This window comes from Pelophylax lessonae (genome assembly GCF_965119305.1).
Source record: "Pelophylax lessonae genome assembly, chromosome: 1".
In the NCBI taxonomy this organism is placed as follows: Eukaryota; Metazoa; Chordata; class Amphibia; order Anura; family Ranidae; genus Pelophylax; species Pelophylax lessonae.
The window spans coordinates 510,031,038-510,047,035 of NC_138768.1; the positions used below are offsets into that span (position 1 = coordinate 510,031,038).

At 41.1% G+C, this 15,998-nt stretch overlaps 1 protein-coding gene across 2 annotated transcripts in view; it reads left to right on the forward strand.

Annotated features, from left to right (window-relative positions):
• Positions 1–15,998, forward strand: part of KLHL26 (kelch like family member 26) — an 80,577-nt gene that overhangs the window by 19,778 nt on the left and 44,801 nt on the right. Inside the window, exon 2 of one of the 2 annotated variants that reach the window (XM_082243478.1) lies at positions 4,428–4,604. The exons of the other annotated variant lie outside the window; for it this stretch is intronic. Coding sequence (XP_082099604.1) covers positions 4,428–4,604 — 177 coding nt within the window. The remainder of the gene's footprint in view (positions 1–4,427; positions 4,605–15,998) is intronic. 2 annotated transcript variants of the gene reach the window in all.

Here is a 15,998-nt window from a genome sequence, read left to right on the forward strand (position 1 = left end):
CATTTTATAAAGTGAAAGGTTCTCTTTAATGAGACGTCAGGGGTCTATTAGACCCTTAATATTTTCCCTGCACTTATCTTTAGATAGTTGAACACAGATCATGCTTGATAAGCTGCTTCTCTCCCAGTGCTGCCGGGAAACTACAATGCTGAATCTGGAAGTGATGTAATACATCATCCAGAATCATTTACTGAAGGGAGGGTCAATGAATGGATGATCACTGATCTCCCTTTGCTCTACTCGGCAACACCCACCATACCTGTTCTGGGCCAGTAGGTGGGACAATGGAGCTGGAAAGACATGACAGGAAAGGGAAAAGCCGGCTTAACAAGTGAACACACACTCCCAGCTGCTATAGCAGTGTCTTTGCCACCAGCCACAATTTAAAAATTGGGACTCAAGAGGTTAAGTAGTGTTCAAAGTACAAGCACTAATTTTGAAAGATTTCACTATCAATGTGTGTTTTTATTTCTTTAACTTAAAAGACTAGTGATTGTAAAGTCTCGTTGTTTTTTTTTTTTTTTCTATTAAAATAACAAACATATTATACTCACCTCCTCTGTGCTGTTGGATTTGCACAGGGCAACCCCAATCCTCCTTCTCGGGTATCTCTTTGGTGCTCCTGGCCCCTCTCTCCTTTAGAGTGTCCCCACAGCAAGCAACTTGCTATTGCAGCACCCGAGCTGAGCTGCAGCTCCGTGTGTCCATTCAGACACAGAGCTGCCTTTCAGCCCTGCCCCCTCTCTCTCCTGATTGGCTGAGTTTGGCAGCACCACTGCTGTGTCTCAGCCAATCGAGAGAGAGAGAGTCCCGGGCGGCTGAGACACTCGTGGACATAAGTATTAGGGGGTGCTGAGGGGGGTTCTTACACACAGAAGGCTTTTTATCTAAATGCATAGAATGCATTAGGATTAAAAACCTTATGGCTTTACAAATCCTTTAACTTTTTTTTGTCAGTTTAAAGCTATCAGAGCTGATTACAGCATTACAGTGAGCGTCAGTTCTGACCAATTCCTAAAGGGATACGTCTGTGGCAGTCATTTCTATCTGTGCTGAAAAATGAGACTGTATTTTCTGCCTTGACAGCTGGAAGATTCTACCACTAGGTATTAATGTAGCAGGAAAGCACGCGTTACATCTCATATCTGACCTCTTGATTTTTGCACTGAAACTCTGACCTGTCCTATAGACAAAATATTTGTCTCGCAGTATGGTCCACATTGCAACATACTCTGTACATTCTATTGTTTGCATCTCTACTACACATTTTTTCCTTTCCAGTGTCCACTTCATTACGAACTGCCCCCTTCCCTTTCCACCTCCTAAGTCCAGAATTAATTTCGGTTTAGCCTGTACCTTCTTCTCACTGCTGTCCACAGTTGACTGCCTCTTTTCTTCAGTCAGCATCACTCCTATTTCCTCCCACAGCCAGATCAAGTAAGATAGCACACCTGAGCAAAGACCTGTCGCCAGCTAAATGTACTGTAATTGAGCAGTAATGCATGCCACTATACATTCCAAGTAAGGCCCATGTCATTGATGAGAGGTTCAGTGTCAGGATTGCTAAAAACTGCAGCGACAATACCTATTTCTATGTGTCCCTCCCTCACTGGCTGGATGAGTAAGGTGCTAGTCTCTATGATCGAAACACAGAATTTTGAGAATGTAAGTCGCCAGTGAGGGAGGGATGCCTCGCTCATCCATCTGCCAAGGGAGTGACACATGGAAATGGGTATTACTCCTATTCATTTTACTCCTGCATAGTGATTTGGTTGCTGGCAAGTTCTCGTCATAATTCTTAAGCTGCGTTGAACATTTATTAATTGCCTTCAACCGTCTGAACGCGGGGGTACCCACTGACTCCTTATGACTACACACAGGATGGTCATAAAGTGTTCATGTTGAGCTCCTTAATTTGCTGCTTGGCCTCTCATTCTGCTGGCCTGCTTTTGCTATCACTCTTCATGCAAACTCCATTTCATGCTGCCTTCTCGAGACGTCAGCCTCAGTCTTTCTTTTGCCTGTCCGGAGCCCACTTTCATCTCCACAATGGTTTATTCAGCGTAATTTACAGCCAAAATATGATCAGTTCAGGTTGTAAATCCTCAACATATTTCCACCTATACAGACTTCATCAGGAGCTCCAGTTTTTCACATTCCTGGCTCAAATGATGTCGGCATATCCTAGGGATATTGCTAGCCACAACTGGAAGGAAATACAAGAAAAAGTACACCTGAGATACTGCACGTAAAAAAAAAAAAAAGTTTATTCAAACATTTGTACATACTGTATATATGGCAATAAAAATATTGAAACTAAAAAAGATTTATTTCTTAGCAGCTGCAGTAATGGGGAATCTTGACAGGTGTAAGTTTCATCAACCTTATAATGTTGAATAAAGATATTGGGAGAGCTCCAGCTGGATGCTTTACATACAACTTCCATTGAACCCTTCACATAGACCATCCAAGATGTAGCTACCCCAAGGGTAGAGTAAGCTTTGACTTCCTCTAGAGTGGGAAGGCCTGCAGATATGCAAACTGAATAGGCCTTACTAGCCACAATAAAATTCTCCTCTTAGAAAGCCACCGCTTCTTTCTTGGGACCTCTTGCATGTATTAAAGAACATCTCCAATATGCAAAACAAAATGTGTGCCGATCTTGTGGACCAGGTCTAACGTCTCAAATAAGGCATCTTCTGTGTGTGACAAAGGCTGGCAGAATGGATTCCATGCAAGTCTGCTGTAACAAATATTTGGAACATTTATTTATTACAGATATTATTTTATAGCGCTGATAATATAAACCTATTATACATTCATATCATGCTAATAGTGTACTAATATTGCTAGCTGCAGCTTGGCATTGCATGCTATTGCTGAGCCTGTGATCCATTAGGACCCTGAGATCTTTTTCCATCCTTGATTTCTCCAGAAGTTCTCCCCCTAGTGAGTAACTTGTATTTGTATTTTTAGCCCCCAAGTGCATTGCTTTACATTTTTCAATAATGAACCTTATTTGCCATGAAATTGCTCACCCCTTTATTTTATCGAGGTTTTCTTGTAAAGTTGCTGTATCCAGTTGTGAAGTTCTCACCCTGCTTAGCTTTGTATCATCAGCCAATACTGAGATTGAACTATTTAAGACAACAAAAGAATTTATGAACAAGTAAAACAAAACTAAATTGGTTCCAGGACAGACCATTGGGGTAACCCACTTACAATTCCAGACCATTCTGAATATATACACTAATCATCACCACCCTCTGAATGCGCTTCTGTAACCAGTTTTCTATCCAGATGCATACTATACTCTATTGTCATATACACTAACAGGAATTTATGGGGAACTGCGTTTGAATGCTATGGAAAAATCAATATACACTACGTCCACAGGCCTTCCTCTATCCAGATTACAGCTCACTTCCTCATAAAACATTAACCCTTTGGTCTGTCAAGAATATGTTTTTTATAAACCCATTCCGGTTACCACTAATAAAACTTTTTCATCAGTAAATTTTTGCGTAAGGTTCCTTATCATCCTCTCCAAAAGTTTACGTACTATTGATGTTAGGCTGTAGTTTTCAGGTATTTTTTGTGGCCCTTTTTTTAATATTGGCACTATTTAGGTTTTCACCAATCAGCTGGTACCATTCCAGGCAATAAGCTGTCCCTAAAGTTTTTAGGAATAACGCTTTGGCTAGAACATGGCTAAATGCTTTACGACTCTTGGATGTAATCTATCTTGCCGTGGTGATTTATTCACAATATGTTTTTCAAGTCTTCTTTTGAACATTGGCTTCTTTTAGCCAAGTTACATTCTGTGTACTGTGAACTTTTACAGTCTTGTTTTAATATACACCTCCTTTTTCCTTTTGTAAAATTTGAGGTGAAAATGTACAGTTAAATTGGTAAAGAACCTAAAATGTTATTATAAGGAAAAGATTCACTTATTTGTTCATTGCGGTATTCTAGGGTATAGTGATACTATGTCCGTAAAGGTGGTGACCCGCATTAGATTTTAGTGAATTATAGCCCAAAAGCCTACTCGCATTAGTGATGTTACATACTGTTGGCAAGGCAAGCCATCACGATCTAAGTAATCCATTTCTGTAGCGGACACACACATATTAATCATTTACAAATGGGTAGGTAGTAGGTGTGATTGGAGCTGAATTTCAACATTGAGTATGGGTATCTGCAACTTTTTCTTGAGACTGACAAAACATTCAAGGACAATATGCACATTTGCCAGAACAACTATTCTGGAGTAGAGTTCACCTTTTTAGTTATCAGGGGAAGCTTAATGTGTTGCCAAAGCTTACACATTTTTCTTTATGCAGGCTTTACTTTATTTATTAGTAGTGTATCTTCAGATTTCTTGCAAGAACTGTAATTAACTTGTTGTGACTTTCTTGATGTTTTAGGATGATTGACAGTGGCATGAAATGCACTTTTTCTGCTCCTGGTCATAGCACAGCTCTCCTTCAGGGACTAAGTGCACTGCGTGATCAAGGTCAGCTACTTGATGTCATTCTTACTATAAACAGTGATGTTTTCCAAGTCCACAAAGTGGTCTTAGCTGCTTGCAGCGACTATTTTAGGTAGGTGTTTGTGTGCTTTCCATTCCCTGTTTTATACCTATATGTCAGTGTTTACAAATTTACCATATAAAGGACACATAGTGTATGTGACACTGGATGAAGATTGCGCATATTCTGAGATTGTGTAAAACCTTTACCATTAATATGACATAAACTTAAAGTGATATTAAAGTCAATTTTTTTTTTAATAAGTCAGACACTAATGATGTAACTTACACGCAATTGCTCCTCTGGGCTTTCTTTTGAAATTGTTCCTTGGCCAAGCTGCCCACGTTCTCACTATATTTGTGCCACCAGCACCTATGGAGTCTTGTAAAAGTGCCACATACACAAAAGGGATGTGCACAGCTGTAGTTCCAAGTTTGTACTTCCAAGCAGGAGCGTGCACATACAGGAGACTCCTACTGGATTTCATTAAGTGAGCATGGCAGCATGGCCAGGGGACAGTTTTAAAAAGAAGTTCAGAGGAGGAGATTTATAAAAAAAAAAACACAAATGCATGTAATGTATATTATTAGTATGTAATTTATGAAAAATGTACTTTAATATCACTTTAAAGCCAACCTGAGCTTTTCCCTATAGTGTAACAGGTTAGTTTACTATATACCTTTCCCATGAGCATATAGTTATCTTCACTTCTCACCCCTGCTTCTCTGTTTACTGCAAGGAAGAAAGAAATACAATCTGGGTACAAGACATAAGTCTCAATTCATGTGACAGCTCTGAGCCAAGCACCAGCTCCGCCACACGGGACAAATCCATAGTCCTGTGTAAGAAGCAGAAGGAAGATTTAAAGTGAGCCTGTTGCTTTTCCATGCATTGACAAGGGGAAAAAAGTGCAGAAACTAGGGGATTACGAAAAACTGGGAAAAATACTTATTTTGAGAGAGATCTGGATGTAACAAACAATTTAAAAATATATGCTTCTCTTCCATCTTCTCAGAAGTAAATGACACCAACAGAACTTTGAATTTGGACTGTTACTGGTCTTTTTAATCAATCTCTACTAACAGAAGTTTCCCCATAACTGACAGACAGATAATTTGTACTTATCCACAAGAAGGGTAATAGGAAAGAAGCTGACAGTATAACATCTGTAGTAGTAAAATCTATGGAATCGCTCCTAAAACAAAAACTCAATGGTTATTTAAAAACACACAACTTGCTGGCAGCAAGGCAGCAGAGCTTTACTGAGATAAGTAAGATAATGTAAGACTAATCTGTTTTTAATTTTTTGACATTATAACAAATGTTTTTGACCATGGAGATGCTGTGAACATTGCTCTTGATTTCAGCAAAGCATTTGATACTTTGCCATATATTGATCTCTTAAATAAGTTGTACAAGCTAGGACTTAACTTTTCAGTATTTCCATGGATACCCAGTTGGCCAAAGGAGAACGTACAGCAGTGAACTGAGTTAATTCAGAACTAAGACCAGTCACTAGAGGTGTACAACAAGGTTCTGTACTATGCCCTGTGCTATTTAATCTGTTTGTAAGCGCTAGAACTCAAGGTTTGTGGGCAAGGCATATTTTTTGTTAATGACGCAAAGTTGTGTTTTAACATAGAATAGGATTTGACATTGCTAGCAGATTGGTCAAAACAGTAGTTCCAACATAGAGCACTTAGAACATTTTATGATAGAGTACAATATTGGGGGGTAAATTGTTGGCAAAGAACTCAAAGGAAAAGGATGTGGAGGGTGCCAATTTTAGATATTTGCAAAATAAACAGTGTAACCTGGCATTGGGGAGGGCGAAATAGAATTATGGGGTCAATCACTAGAGAAATCTCCAGCAGGAGGAAAGTGGTTCTAATTCCCCTATATTTTTAGAAAACTGTGTCCAGTTCTATAGACCTCACTTGCAAGAAGATATTAAGATAGGACGAGTCCAGAAACGGGCAACAAAAATGGTGGAGGGTCTGAGAAAAAAAAAAAAACTATCGAGAAAGACTGTAGGTACCTTTTTAACACGTACAGTCCTGAGGAATGGATGAACTAAAACCTTTAAAAACCATAACGGTGTGAATACGTTTCAGGACAGTCATTTTTATTATGAAGCTAAGCTCAATAACCTTGGGACATGACCAACATGACATGATGAGCAAACTTCAAAATTTGAATGAAAAATTATTTAAAGTCAGTCATAATTGAACTTGCTTGGGACAAACCTAGATCTATAAACAAATAAAATGATTAAAAATAAAACAAAACCTTAAAAAATGCTCTACTATGATAGCAGTTTGCTTCTAGGGCTGTAGACCCAGAGTGTATGAACCACTCTATCAACCAAATAAAATGCACAAGCAGTGCATTGAAAGAAAAGACGACGACCCAGGCAGGGGGCTCTGCAGCTTTTGACATCTTTTCTGCCCAAGGCCATGGCCTATGTTTTTTTTTTTTTTTTTTCTGTGTTCTTAAACTATTTTTAAGGCACTGCCGAGCTAAAATACTGAAGAGATTGCACTAGAAATCTTAATAGTTGAGGGAGATATATCTTTGTCGTGGCCCCTAAATTTTAGTACACATTGGGGGACTTTTATTTCTGTCGCATAGCAAGGCAATGCCAATCCAGAGCAGACTGCACCAAATTTACTACAAGGTTGCAGCTTGATTCAAAAGATTCTTCTGAGCTGCTGTATAGCAGGACTGCAACAGAAACCTACTCCTTCACACGTCTTAAAGCTGAACAAAATCCTGCTATGTTTTACAGCCAAAGAAGCTGCCATTATGGCCTTTTTTTAACCACTTTACCACCGGAGGATTTTGCTGTCTTACGTCCAGGCCACTTTTTGCGATTCGGCACTGTGCGATTTTAACTGACAATTGCGCGGTCATACAACGCCGTACCCAAACAAATTTTACGTCCTTCTTTTCCCACAAACAGAGCTTTCTTTTGGTGGTATTTGATCACCTGTGCGATTTTTTTTTTTTTTACTTTTTGCGCTATAAGCAAAAAAAGAGCGACAATTTTGAAAAAATAACAATATTTGTCACATTTTTTTATATGAAATTCCCCCCAAAAAAATGAACATTTTTTTTATCATTTTAGGCCAATTTGTTTTCTGCTACATATTTTTGGTAAAAAAAATCGCAATAAGCGTATTTTGATTGGTTTGTGCAAAAGTTATTGCGTTTACTAACTAAGGGAATGATTTCTGTCTTTTTTTTTTTTTTTTTTTTTTTACGAGTAATGGCAGCGATCTGCAATTTTTTTTTTTTTTATGCGGGACTGCGACATTGCGGCCGACAGTTCAGACCCTTGACTGACATTTTTGACACTTTTGGAGGTACCAGTGACATTACTACAGTAATCAGTGCTATAAATATGCACTGTTACTGTAAAAATGACACTGGCAGGGAAGGGGTTCATTTTTTTTGGAGAGAGAGGGGTTAATGTATGCCTGGTGCTTACTGACGTGTGTGTGGGGGGAGGTGACTGATTGACACAGGGACAGATCGCAGGTTCAGCTATGCTGAACCCTGCAATCTGACCCTGTCTGTCACTTAGGAGATCCGCCCGCTTGTGTTTACACAAGCGGGTGGATCTCCACATTCGATTCCCCGACGATCGGGGAAGAGCGGCGGTGATCACCGCCGCTCCTCCCCTGGCCCGACTCCCGCTGTAACTGAATACAGCGGGAGCGAGCCTCCGGGAGCGCGCGCACGCCGCCGAGAGAGGGGAATGTCTGGTGACGTAGGTCTACGTCGCCAGACGATAAGGAACTACTTTGCCGCAGTACAGTCAACGTGACTGGTCGGCAAGTGGTTAATCTGCTATTGCCATGGTGCTGCACATGTGATCCGTTATGACACCACGTGTTTGATGGCCTGACAGTTTGGTTGAGAGCACAAGGTGACAGGTATCATACACACATGCTTTGAGTGGAACTGTTTTGGGAAACATTTAAATCATTGTCAGGACCTCGTTAGTCTGCTGGTGGCATTGTGCTTCCCTGCGCAGAAAGCTGCATTTCTAGTGTCCCTCAGCAGGTGTCCCCCAGCAGCCAAAAAGTTCCACCAATTGGCTCCGCCTGGCCACACCTGCTGGGAAAGGGTACTTAATTTCCACCTCCTGCTATTGCTCTTTGTGTGTTTTGTTAGCCTTGCTTGCTGCTAGGCTCATTCTGCTCTTGAGCTATCCTTGCATCCTGCTCCCTTACTGCTGCTCACCTTATTCCTATACCCAGTCCCGATTCCCCCTTCTCCTTGCATTGCCCTTGTTACCCTTGCTGCCCATATTTTATATAGTTTGTACATATCTAGTTTGTTAGTTTTCTGTTACCTAGGCATTTTTGCTTGTGGGTCACTGGTTGTTTGCCATTTGCTGGTATGTGCATGTCTTTTTGCTTTGCTGTTAATAAATTTACTTTATTATACATTGCCTGGTCCCAGTTTCCTTTTGTAGCTACATATGTCTGGTCTCCTAGCTGCAGACCTCAGACAATCACTTTAAAGCGGAACTAAACCTTCCTATACTTTACAGCCAAGCAAGCTGCCATCTTGGCCTCTGTTTGATCTGCAGTTTCCATTAAGCTGCACATGTGATCATTTATGATACCAGTCAGATTGATCAAACCATTTGATGGTTTGACAATTTGGTTGGGAGCAAAAGCAGATGTGACAGTTATCATTCACATGATGCCCTAAAGTATAAGTTCACCTTTCATAACCTGTTCTATGTTAACCACTTGACATCTGGAAGGGGTAACCCTTCCTGAACAGAGCATTTTTTACAATTTGGCACTGCGCTACTTTTAACTGGTAATTCCGCGGTCATGCAACGCTGTACCCAAACTAAATTTATGTCCTTTTTTCCCACAAATAGAGCTTTCTTTTGATATTTGATCACCATTGGGATTGTTATTTTTTTGCAATACGCAGTATCTCGCAAAAGTGAATACACCCCTCACATTTTTGTAAATTCATTTATTATATCTTTTCATGTGACAACACTGAAGAAATGACACTTTGCTACAATGCAAAGTCGTGAGTGTACAGCTTGTATAACAGTGTAAATTTGCTGTCCCCCAAATAACTCGACACACAGTCCTTAAAGTCTAAACCGCTGGCAACAGAAGTCAGTACACCCCTAAGTGACAATGTCCAATTTGGGCCCAATTAGCCATTTTCCCTCCCCAGTCTCATTTAACTTATTAATGTTACAAGGTCTCAGGTGTGAATTGGGAGCAAGTGTGTTAAATTTGGTGTTATCACTCTCACTTCCCATACTGGTCACAGGAAGTTCAACATGGTACCTCATGGCAAAGCACATAAAGATGGCCTAGGCTATAAGAAGATTGCCAAGACTCTGAAACTGAGCTGTAGCACGGGGGCTAAGACCATACAGTGGTTTAACAGGACAGGTTCCACTCAGAACAAGAAGTTGAGTGCAAGTGCTCATTGTCCTATCCAGAGGTTGTCTTTTGGAAATAGACGTATGAGTGCTGCCAGCATTGCTGCAGAGGTTGAAGGGGTGGGGGTCAACCTGTCAGTGCTCAGACCATACGCCGCACACTGCATCAAATTGGTCTGCATGGCTGTCATACCAGAGGAAGCCTCTTCTAAAGATGATGCACAAGAAAGCCTGCAAACAGTTTGCTGAAGATAAGCAGACTAAGGACATGGATTTCTGGAACCATGTCCTGTGGTCTGGTGAGACCAAGATAAACTTATTTGGGTCAGATGATGTCAAGCGTGTGTGGCAGCAACCAGGTGAGGAGTACAAAGACAAGTGTGTCTTGCCCTACAGTCAATCATGGTGGTGGGAGTGTCATGATCTGGGGCTACATGAGTGCTGCGGACACTGGGGAGCTACAGTTCATTGAGGGAACCATGTATGCCTACATGTACTGTGACATACTGAAGCATAGCATGATCCCCTCCCTTCAGGAGACTGGGCCGCAGGGCAGTATTCCAACATATTGACCCCAAACATACCACCAAGAGGACCACTGCCTTGCTATAGAAGCTGAGGGTAAAGGTGATGGACTGGCCAAGCATGTCTCCAGACCTAGACCCTGTTGAGCATTTGTGGGGCATCCTCAAACGGAAAGTGGAGAAGCGCAAGGTCTCTAACAACTAGCAGCATCGTGATATCATCATGGAGGAGTGGAAGATGACTCCAGTGGCAACCTGTGAATCTCTGGTGAACTCCATGCCCAAGAGGGTTAAGGCAGTGCTGGAAAATAATGGTGCCCACACAAAATATTGACACTTTGGGCACAATTTGGACATATCCACTAAGGGGTGTACTCTCTTTCGTTGCCAGCGGTTTAGACATTAATGTGTATTGGGTTATTTTGAGGGGACAGCAAATTTACGCTGTTATACAAGCTGTACACTCACTACTTTACATTGTAGCAAAGTGTAATTTCTTTCAGTGTTGTCACATGAAAAGGTATAGTAAAATATTTACAAACGTCAGGCGTGTACTCACTTTTGTGAGATAATGTAGATCTGAAGATGCTTAATAGCAATTGTCCATTAAACCGCTTTTCATACACTAGCTTTAGAAGACCCACAGAAGGGCTTCCAATCCATGAACAGTATCAGTAGGGAGTAGGGTTGCCACCTCATTCCTTTAACCACTTACTACCCGCCCGCCGTCAAATGACGGCGGAGTAGTGTAGTTATTATCCTGGGATGCCGTCATATGACGGCGCACCAGAACAGCCTCTCTTGCGCGCCCCCGGGGGGGGGGGGGGGGCGAACGGAGCGGTGATCGTGACCGCGCCGTGTTGCTAGGACACGGCGCGATTCCGATCTCGGTAAAGAGTCAATGACATGACTCTTTATCCATGTGATTGGCTGTGTCCAATCACAGCCGGTCACATGTAAATAAGGAAGTGCCGTTTTTCGGCTCTCCTCGGCTCACACTGTCAGTGTGTGAGGCGAGGAGAGCCGATCAGCGGCTCCTCCTCATAGGGGACACAGGGAAAAGAAATCGGGGCACTGATCACCAGTGCCCTGATTGTACAAATGTGAAATAAAGTGCCATATCAGTGCCCATAGTGCTGCCAGTCAGTGCCTTCTCATCTAGGCATTGATGGGCACTGAGTGGCAGCACTGTGGGCACTGATGTGGCTGTCCATCAGTGCCGCCTCTCAGTGCCCACCAGTGCCACCTCTTAGTGCCCATCAGTGTCACCTATCAGTGCCGCCTATCAGTGCGGCATATTAGTACCTCATCAGTGCCCATCAGTGCCGCCTCATCAGTGCACATGATTGAAGGAGAAAAATGTATTTTTTTTAAATGTTTCTTTTTTTTTTTTTTTTTTTTTTTTCTTTTTTTTGTAAGAAATAAAAAACCCAGAGGTGATTAAATACCACCAAAAGATAGCTCTATTTGTGTGAAAAAAAATGATAAAAATGTCATATGGGTACAGTGTAGCATGACTGCGCAATTGTCATTCAAAGTGTGAGAGCGCTGAAAGCTGAAAATTGGCCTGGTCAGGAAGGGGGTGAAAGCACACTGTAGGCAAGTGGTTAAACCAGGACACATATTAATTACACAAGCTCTGTGGCTGATTAAGGTGGTAATTAAACTTGGTGCCTTATGTGCATTATACCAGCCTTAGAACCTGTGAAATTATTATGTGTCCAGGATTAAAGGGATGAGATGGCAACCCTAGTAGGGAAACACTGCCCCCCCCCCCCCCCTCCAGCTACAACCTGCGTAGAGCAGACAAGGCATAGAGGTATAAGGCTGCAGAGCATTTGTTGCAGAAATAAACAAATCTCAGTAAGTTCAAGGGAGAACTCCACATTGTTAAGAAAATAAATATTATAACATGTACAATTGCTACTCAAGCCATGCAGTAATTTTATTAAATGACCTTCCCAATACAAACTGCAGCTGCCTAAGTTTCTTAAGCTGTTCATAGAGACAAAGTAACAGTTTGTTTGCTAGGTGAGAGAAAACCCCCAAGGGGGTAACCAATGCTAAAGGAATACTACCACAGCAGACTTCTCACCAAAGCAACTGCACCAAACTTTGATAAAACTGCTACAATATACATCACAGCATAGACCTCTCCATATGTTTTTCATTTCGTTTTTTTATTTTCTAATACAAGTGGAGTCACTCCCTAGCAGCCCACATGGCATCTGGTCCCTTCTGGCGACCTCTAGCCAAACATTCTCATGTATCCTGGACCTTGTCCACAGAGCAATCTATGCATCCGCAGGGCGACTCGGATCCCAGGAACAACAGAGCACCCTTTAGAGGTCACCCGCTTTTAGCAGGGCATCTGACCTAGCGAAACTGCTCGCCACTGGCAGAGCTTCTGTTATTACAGCTGTCAATCTTTCATGCACGTATATGCCATTCACCACCCTGCTGTTAGCCGGGCATTTGGTGACTACTGGAGCCATCCTGGAACTTCTGGACACCACAGAAGACTCCCAATATTTGCATGGCTGTCCTAAGACTCCAGTCGCTACATCTTCCAAAAGGTAGGAAACGTCATACAAAATGGTCCTTATGAGTGAGGAGGACAAAAAAGGAACATGGCCTCTGGTTCAGCCTGAAAATTTATGGAAGTGGGGTCCTATGGGCTAGGAGCGAGGGCGGGATACCCAAATGTATGCTGCCATGGAAGTCTGTCAGGAAAATGTTTTATTTTTTTTTTTACACAAAGTTGTCACTTAAATGATATATTGCTTACACATGCCATGGGAATATGTGGAATCACACCCCAAAAAACATTCTGCTGCATTTCCTGAGTATGGGGATACCACATGTGTGACACTTTTTGGTAGTCTATGCCCAACATTAGAAGCTTATGCCAAACATCACACTCTTCTAACCACTTGAAGACCAAGCCTTTTCTGACCCTTTTTGTTTACATGAGAGAAAAAAATAAATATATAATATATTTTTTAGAAAATTTGTTTGAACCCCCAAACATTATATATATATATATATTATATGTTTGGGGGTTCAAATTAATTTTCTAAAATATATTATTATTTTTTTATTTTTTTTTAAAGCAGAGGCCCTACAGAAACAAATGGTGGGTTTTGCATTTTTTTTAGTCAGAGTATTTCTGCAGTGATTTTCCAAACGCAAGTTTTTTTTTTTTTTTATAAAATACACTTTTTTGAACTTTAATGCATAAAAACCCAACATATTGCCCAAATGTTTGGTAATTTATAAAAGAGGATCTTATGCTGCCAAAAAAGACATGCTATAAAATTGCGCACGCAGCGACAAACCTTGTACATTTTTAAAAGCTTTTAATGGTTACCAACTTTAGATTTATAGAGAAGGTCTAGTGCTAGAATTACTGCCCTTGACCTGAGGTTCGAGGCGATGCCTCACATGCATGGTGCAATTGCTGTTTACATACTATACGAGACTGATGCTTGTGTTCACCTTTGCGCACAAGCACGGGGGAACGGGTGCTTTTTCATTTTTTTTTTTTATCATTTTATTTGTTTTTTTTTATTTTTACACTGTCCCTTTCACTTTTTTTTATTACTTTTGTTAACACAATGAATGTAAATATCCCCTATGATAGCAATACGTAGTAACATTTACTCTCTAGATCTCTTGTCTGCCCTAGATCGATGTAATAAGATGCTTTCCCAATTCAAAAATGGCGCTGTTTATATCCGGAGAAGCTGAAGTGATGAAATGCTTGTAGCTTCCAGTTTCTTAGGCCATAGAGATGATTGGAGCCACTCCAGTCTCCGATCAGCTCTATGGTCAGCTGACAAAACCACTGGCTGCATTCTCTGGTTCCCAGATGGGACAGGAGAGTCCGAGAAAATCATGAAAGGCAGCGAGAGGGAGGGGAGAATCGCCTCCCACTGCTTGTAAAACCAGTCTAGCATCTAATTAGCCACTAGGATTGCTTTTAGATGAAAGCTGACGGCTGGCTGAAAAAAAACTATACCAAGATGATGCCTAAACCTGCAGGCATCGTCCCAGTATAACCGTTCAGTATGTTGCTGGTCCTTGTTGGGCACATATTATAATGTTCTTTTTTTTTCATGCAGCCTGTGGACTGAACGAAAAAAGAGAACCTAATAGATTACTCTCTTCACATCGATGTGGATGAAGAAATCTCTGCCAGAGAGTGTGTGGTATGCCCATTATTAGAATATCCCGCCCTGCATCCACCCACTTCTAATGATGGGCATACATGTGTTTATTTTTTTTTTTCCTTCAGCCCATGAGCTGAACAAAAAAAAGAACCTGATTTTTCCATTCACATCGATCAGTGTGGAGGAAGAAGTCTCTGCCAAGAAATGTGAAAAAAAAAATATGCCGAAGCATAGGGGCGATCCGCCCTTTAACCACCCTAGCCCCCATGCTTCAGCATATACACTTTTTTTTTTTGTTAACTGCGGTGGGGAAATCACCACCTACAGTGCTGCAGTCCCTGATCTATGTATTCTGAAAGAAAACCCTGTTGCTGTCTGAATAAACAGATCAGTGCTGCAGTTGAATGGTGTTTCTGCAAAGCAAACCATTGTTAATAATAAAAGACCGTAACAATAAAACATGAACTCAATAAACAGCAACTTTTTTTACTGCAATCTGTGCCAAAAAAAAGAGTAAAAAATATATGCCGAAGCATAGGGGCGATTCGCCCACTGTCCACCCCAGCCTCAATGCTTCGGTATATATGCTCTTTTTTTTTTTTTTTTTTTAATTGCAGTGGAGAATCTCCTACAGTGCTGCAGTCACTGACGTATGTATTTTGAAAGCACACCCTGCTGCTGTCAGGATAAACAAATCAGTGCTTCAGCTGAATGTTGTACCTGCAAACCAAAAAATGGTTAACAGTAAAACACAGTAAGAAAAGAATAACAAATAAAACAATAACTATTTTTGGCTTTTTTCATTTTATGTATTTTTTTTAAACTTTTTTTTATAACTTTTCTGTAACTGTAGACTTTCCAGGATATGGTCTCTCAAAACGCGATAGCCAGTTTCCTGACTATCATCTGTGTGTGAATGTGTGCCCTAGACTGTGATGTACCTTATATTTAATACTGCACTGGTATGTGGTAGCGCTGAAAACCTTGAGGCCAAGTTGGCCAGGACAGGAGGGTAAAAAAAAAAGCAGATGTCTCTTCTTCCGTGTCTACTACAGACACAACATCTTTTTTGGGGTGACTTTCGAGTCGGGGTACCAGGAATGGCCTCCAGAAAATGCCTCTTATGTACCTGGCTCACTGCATCTGGATTGGGAATTTAGGGCACAGCATCTTCTGGATACAAAAGGGCTGTGATGATCTCTTCCTGAAATTTTACGAATCCACTTCTTTCTGACGCTTTGTATAGTACAAAAGCGTTGAACAAGGCTAGCCAATTGGAATAAAAATGAAGACTTTTTTTTTTTTGTACCAACATCTGGCCTTACGGGAAATTCAAGTA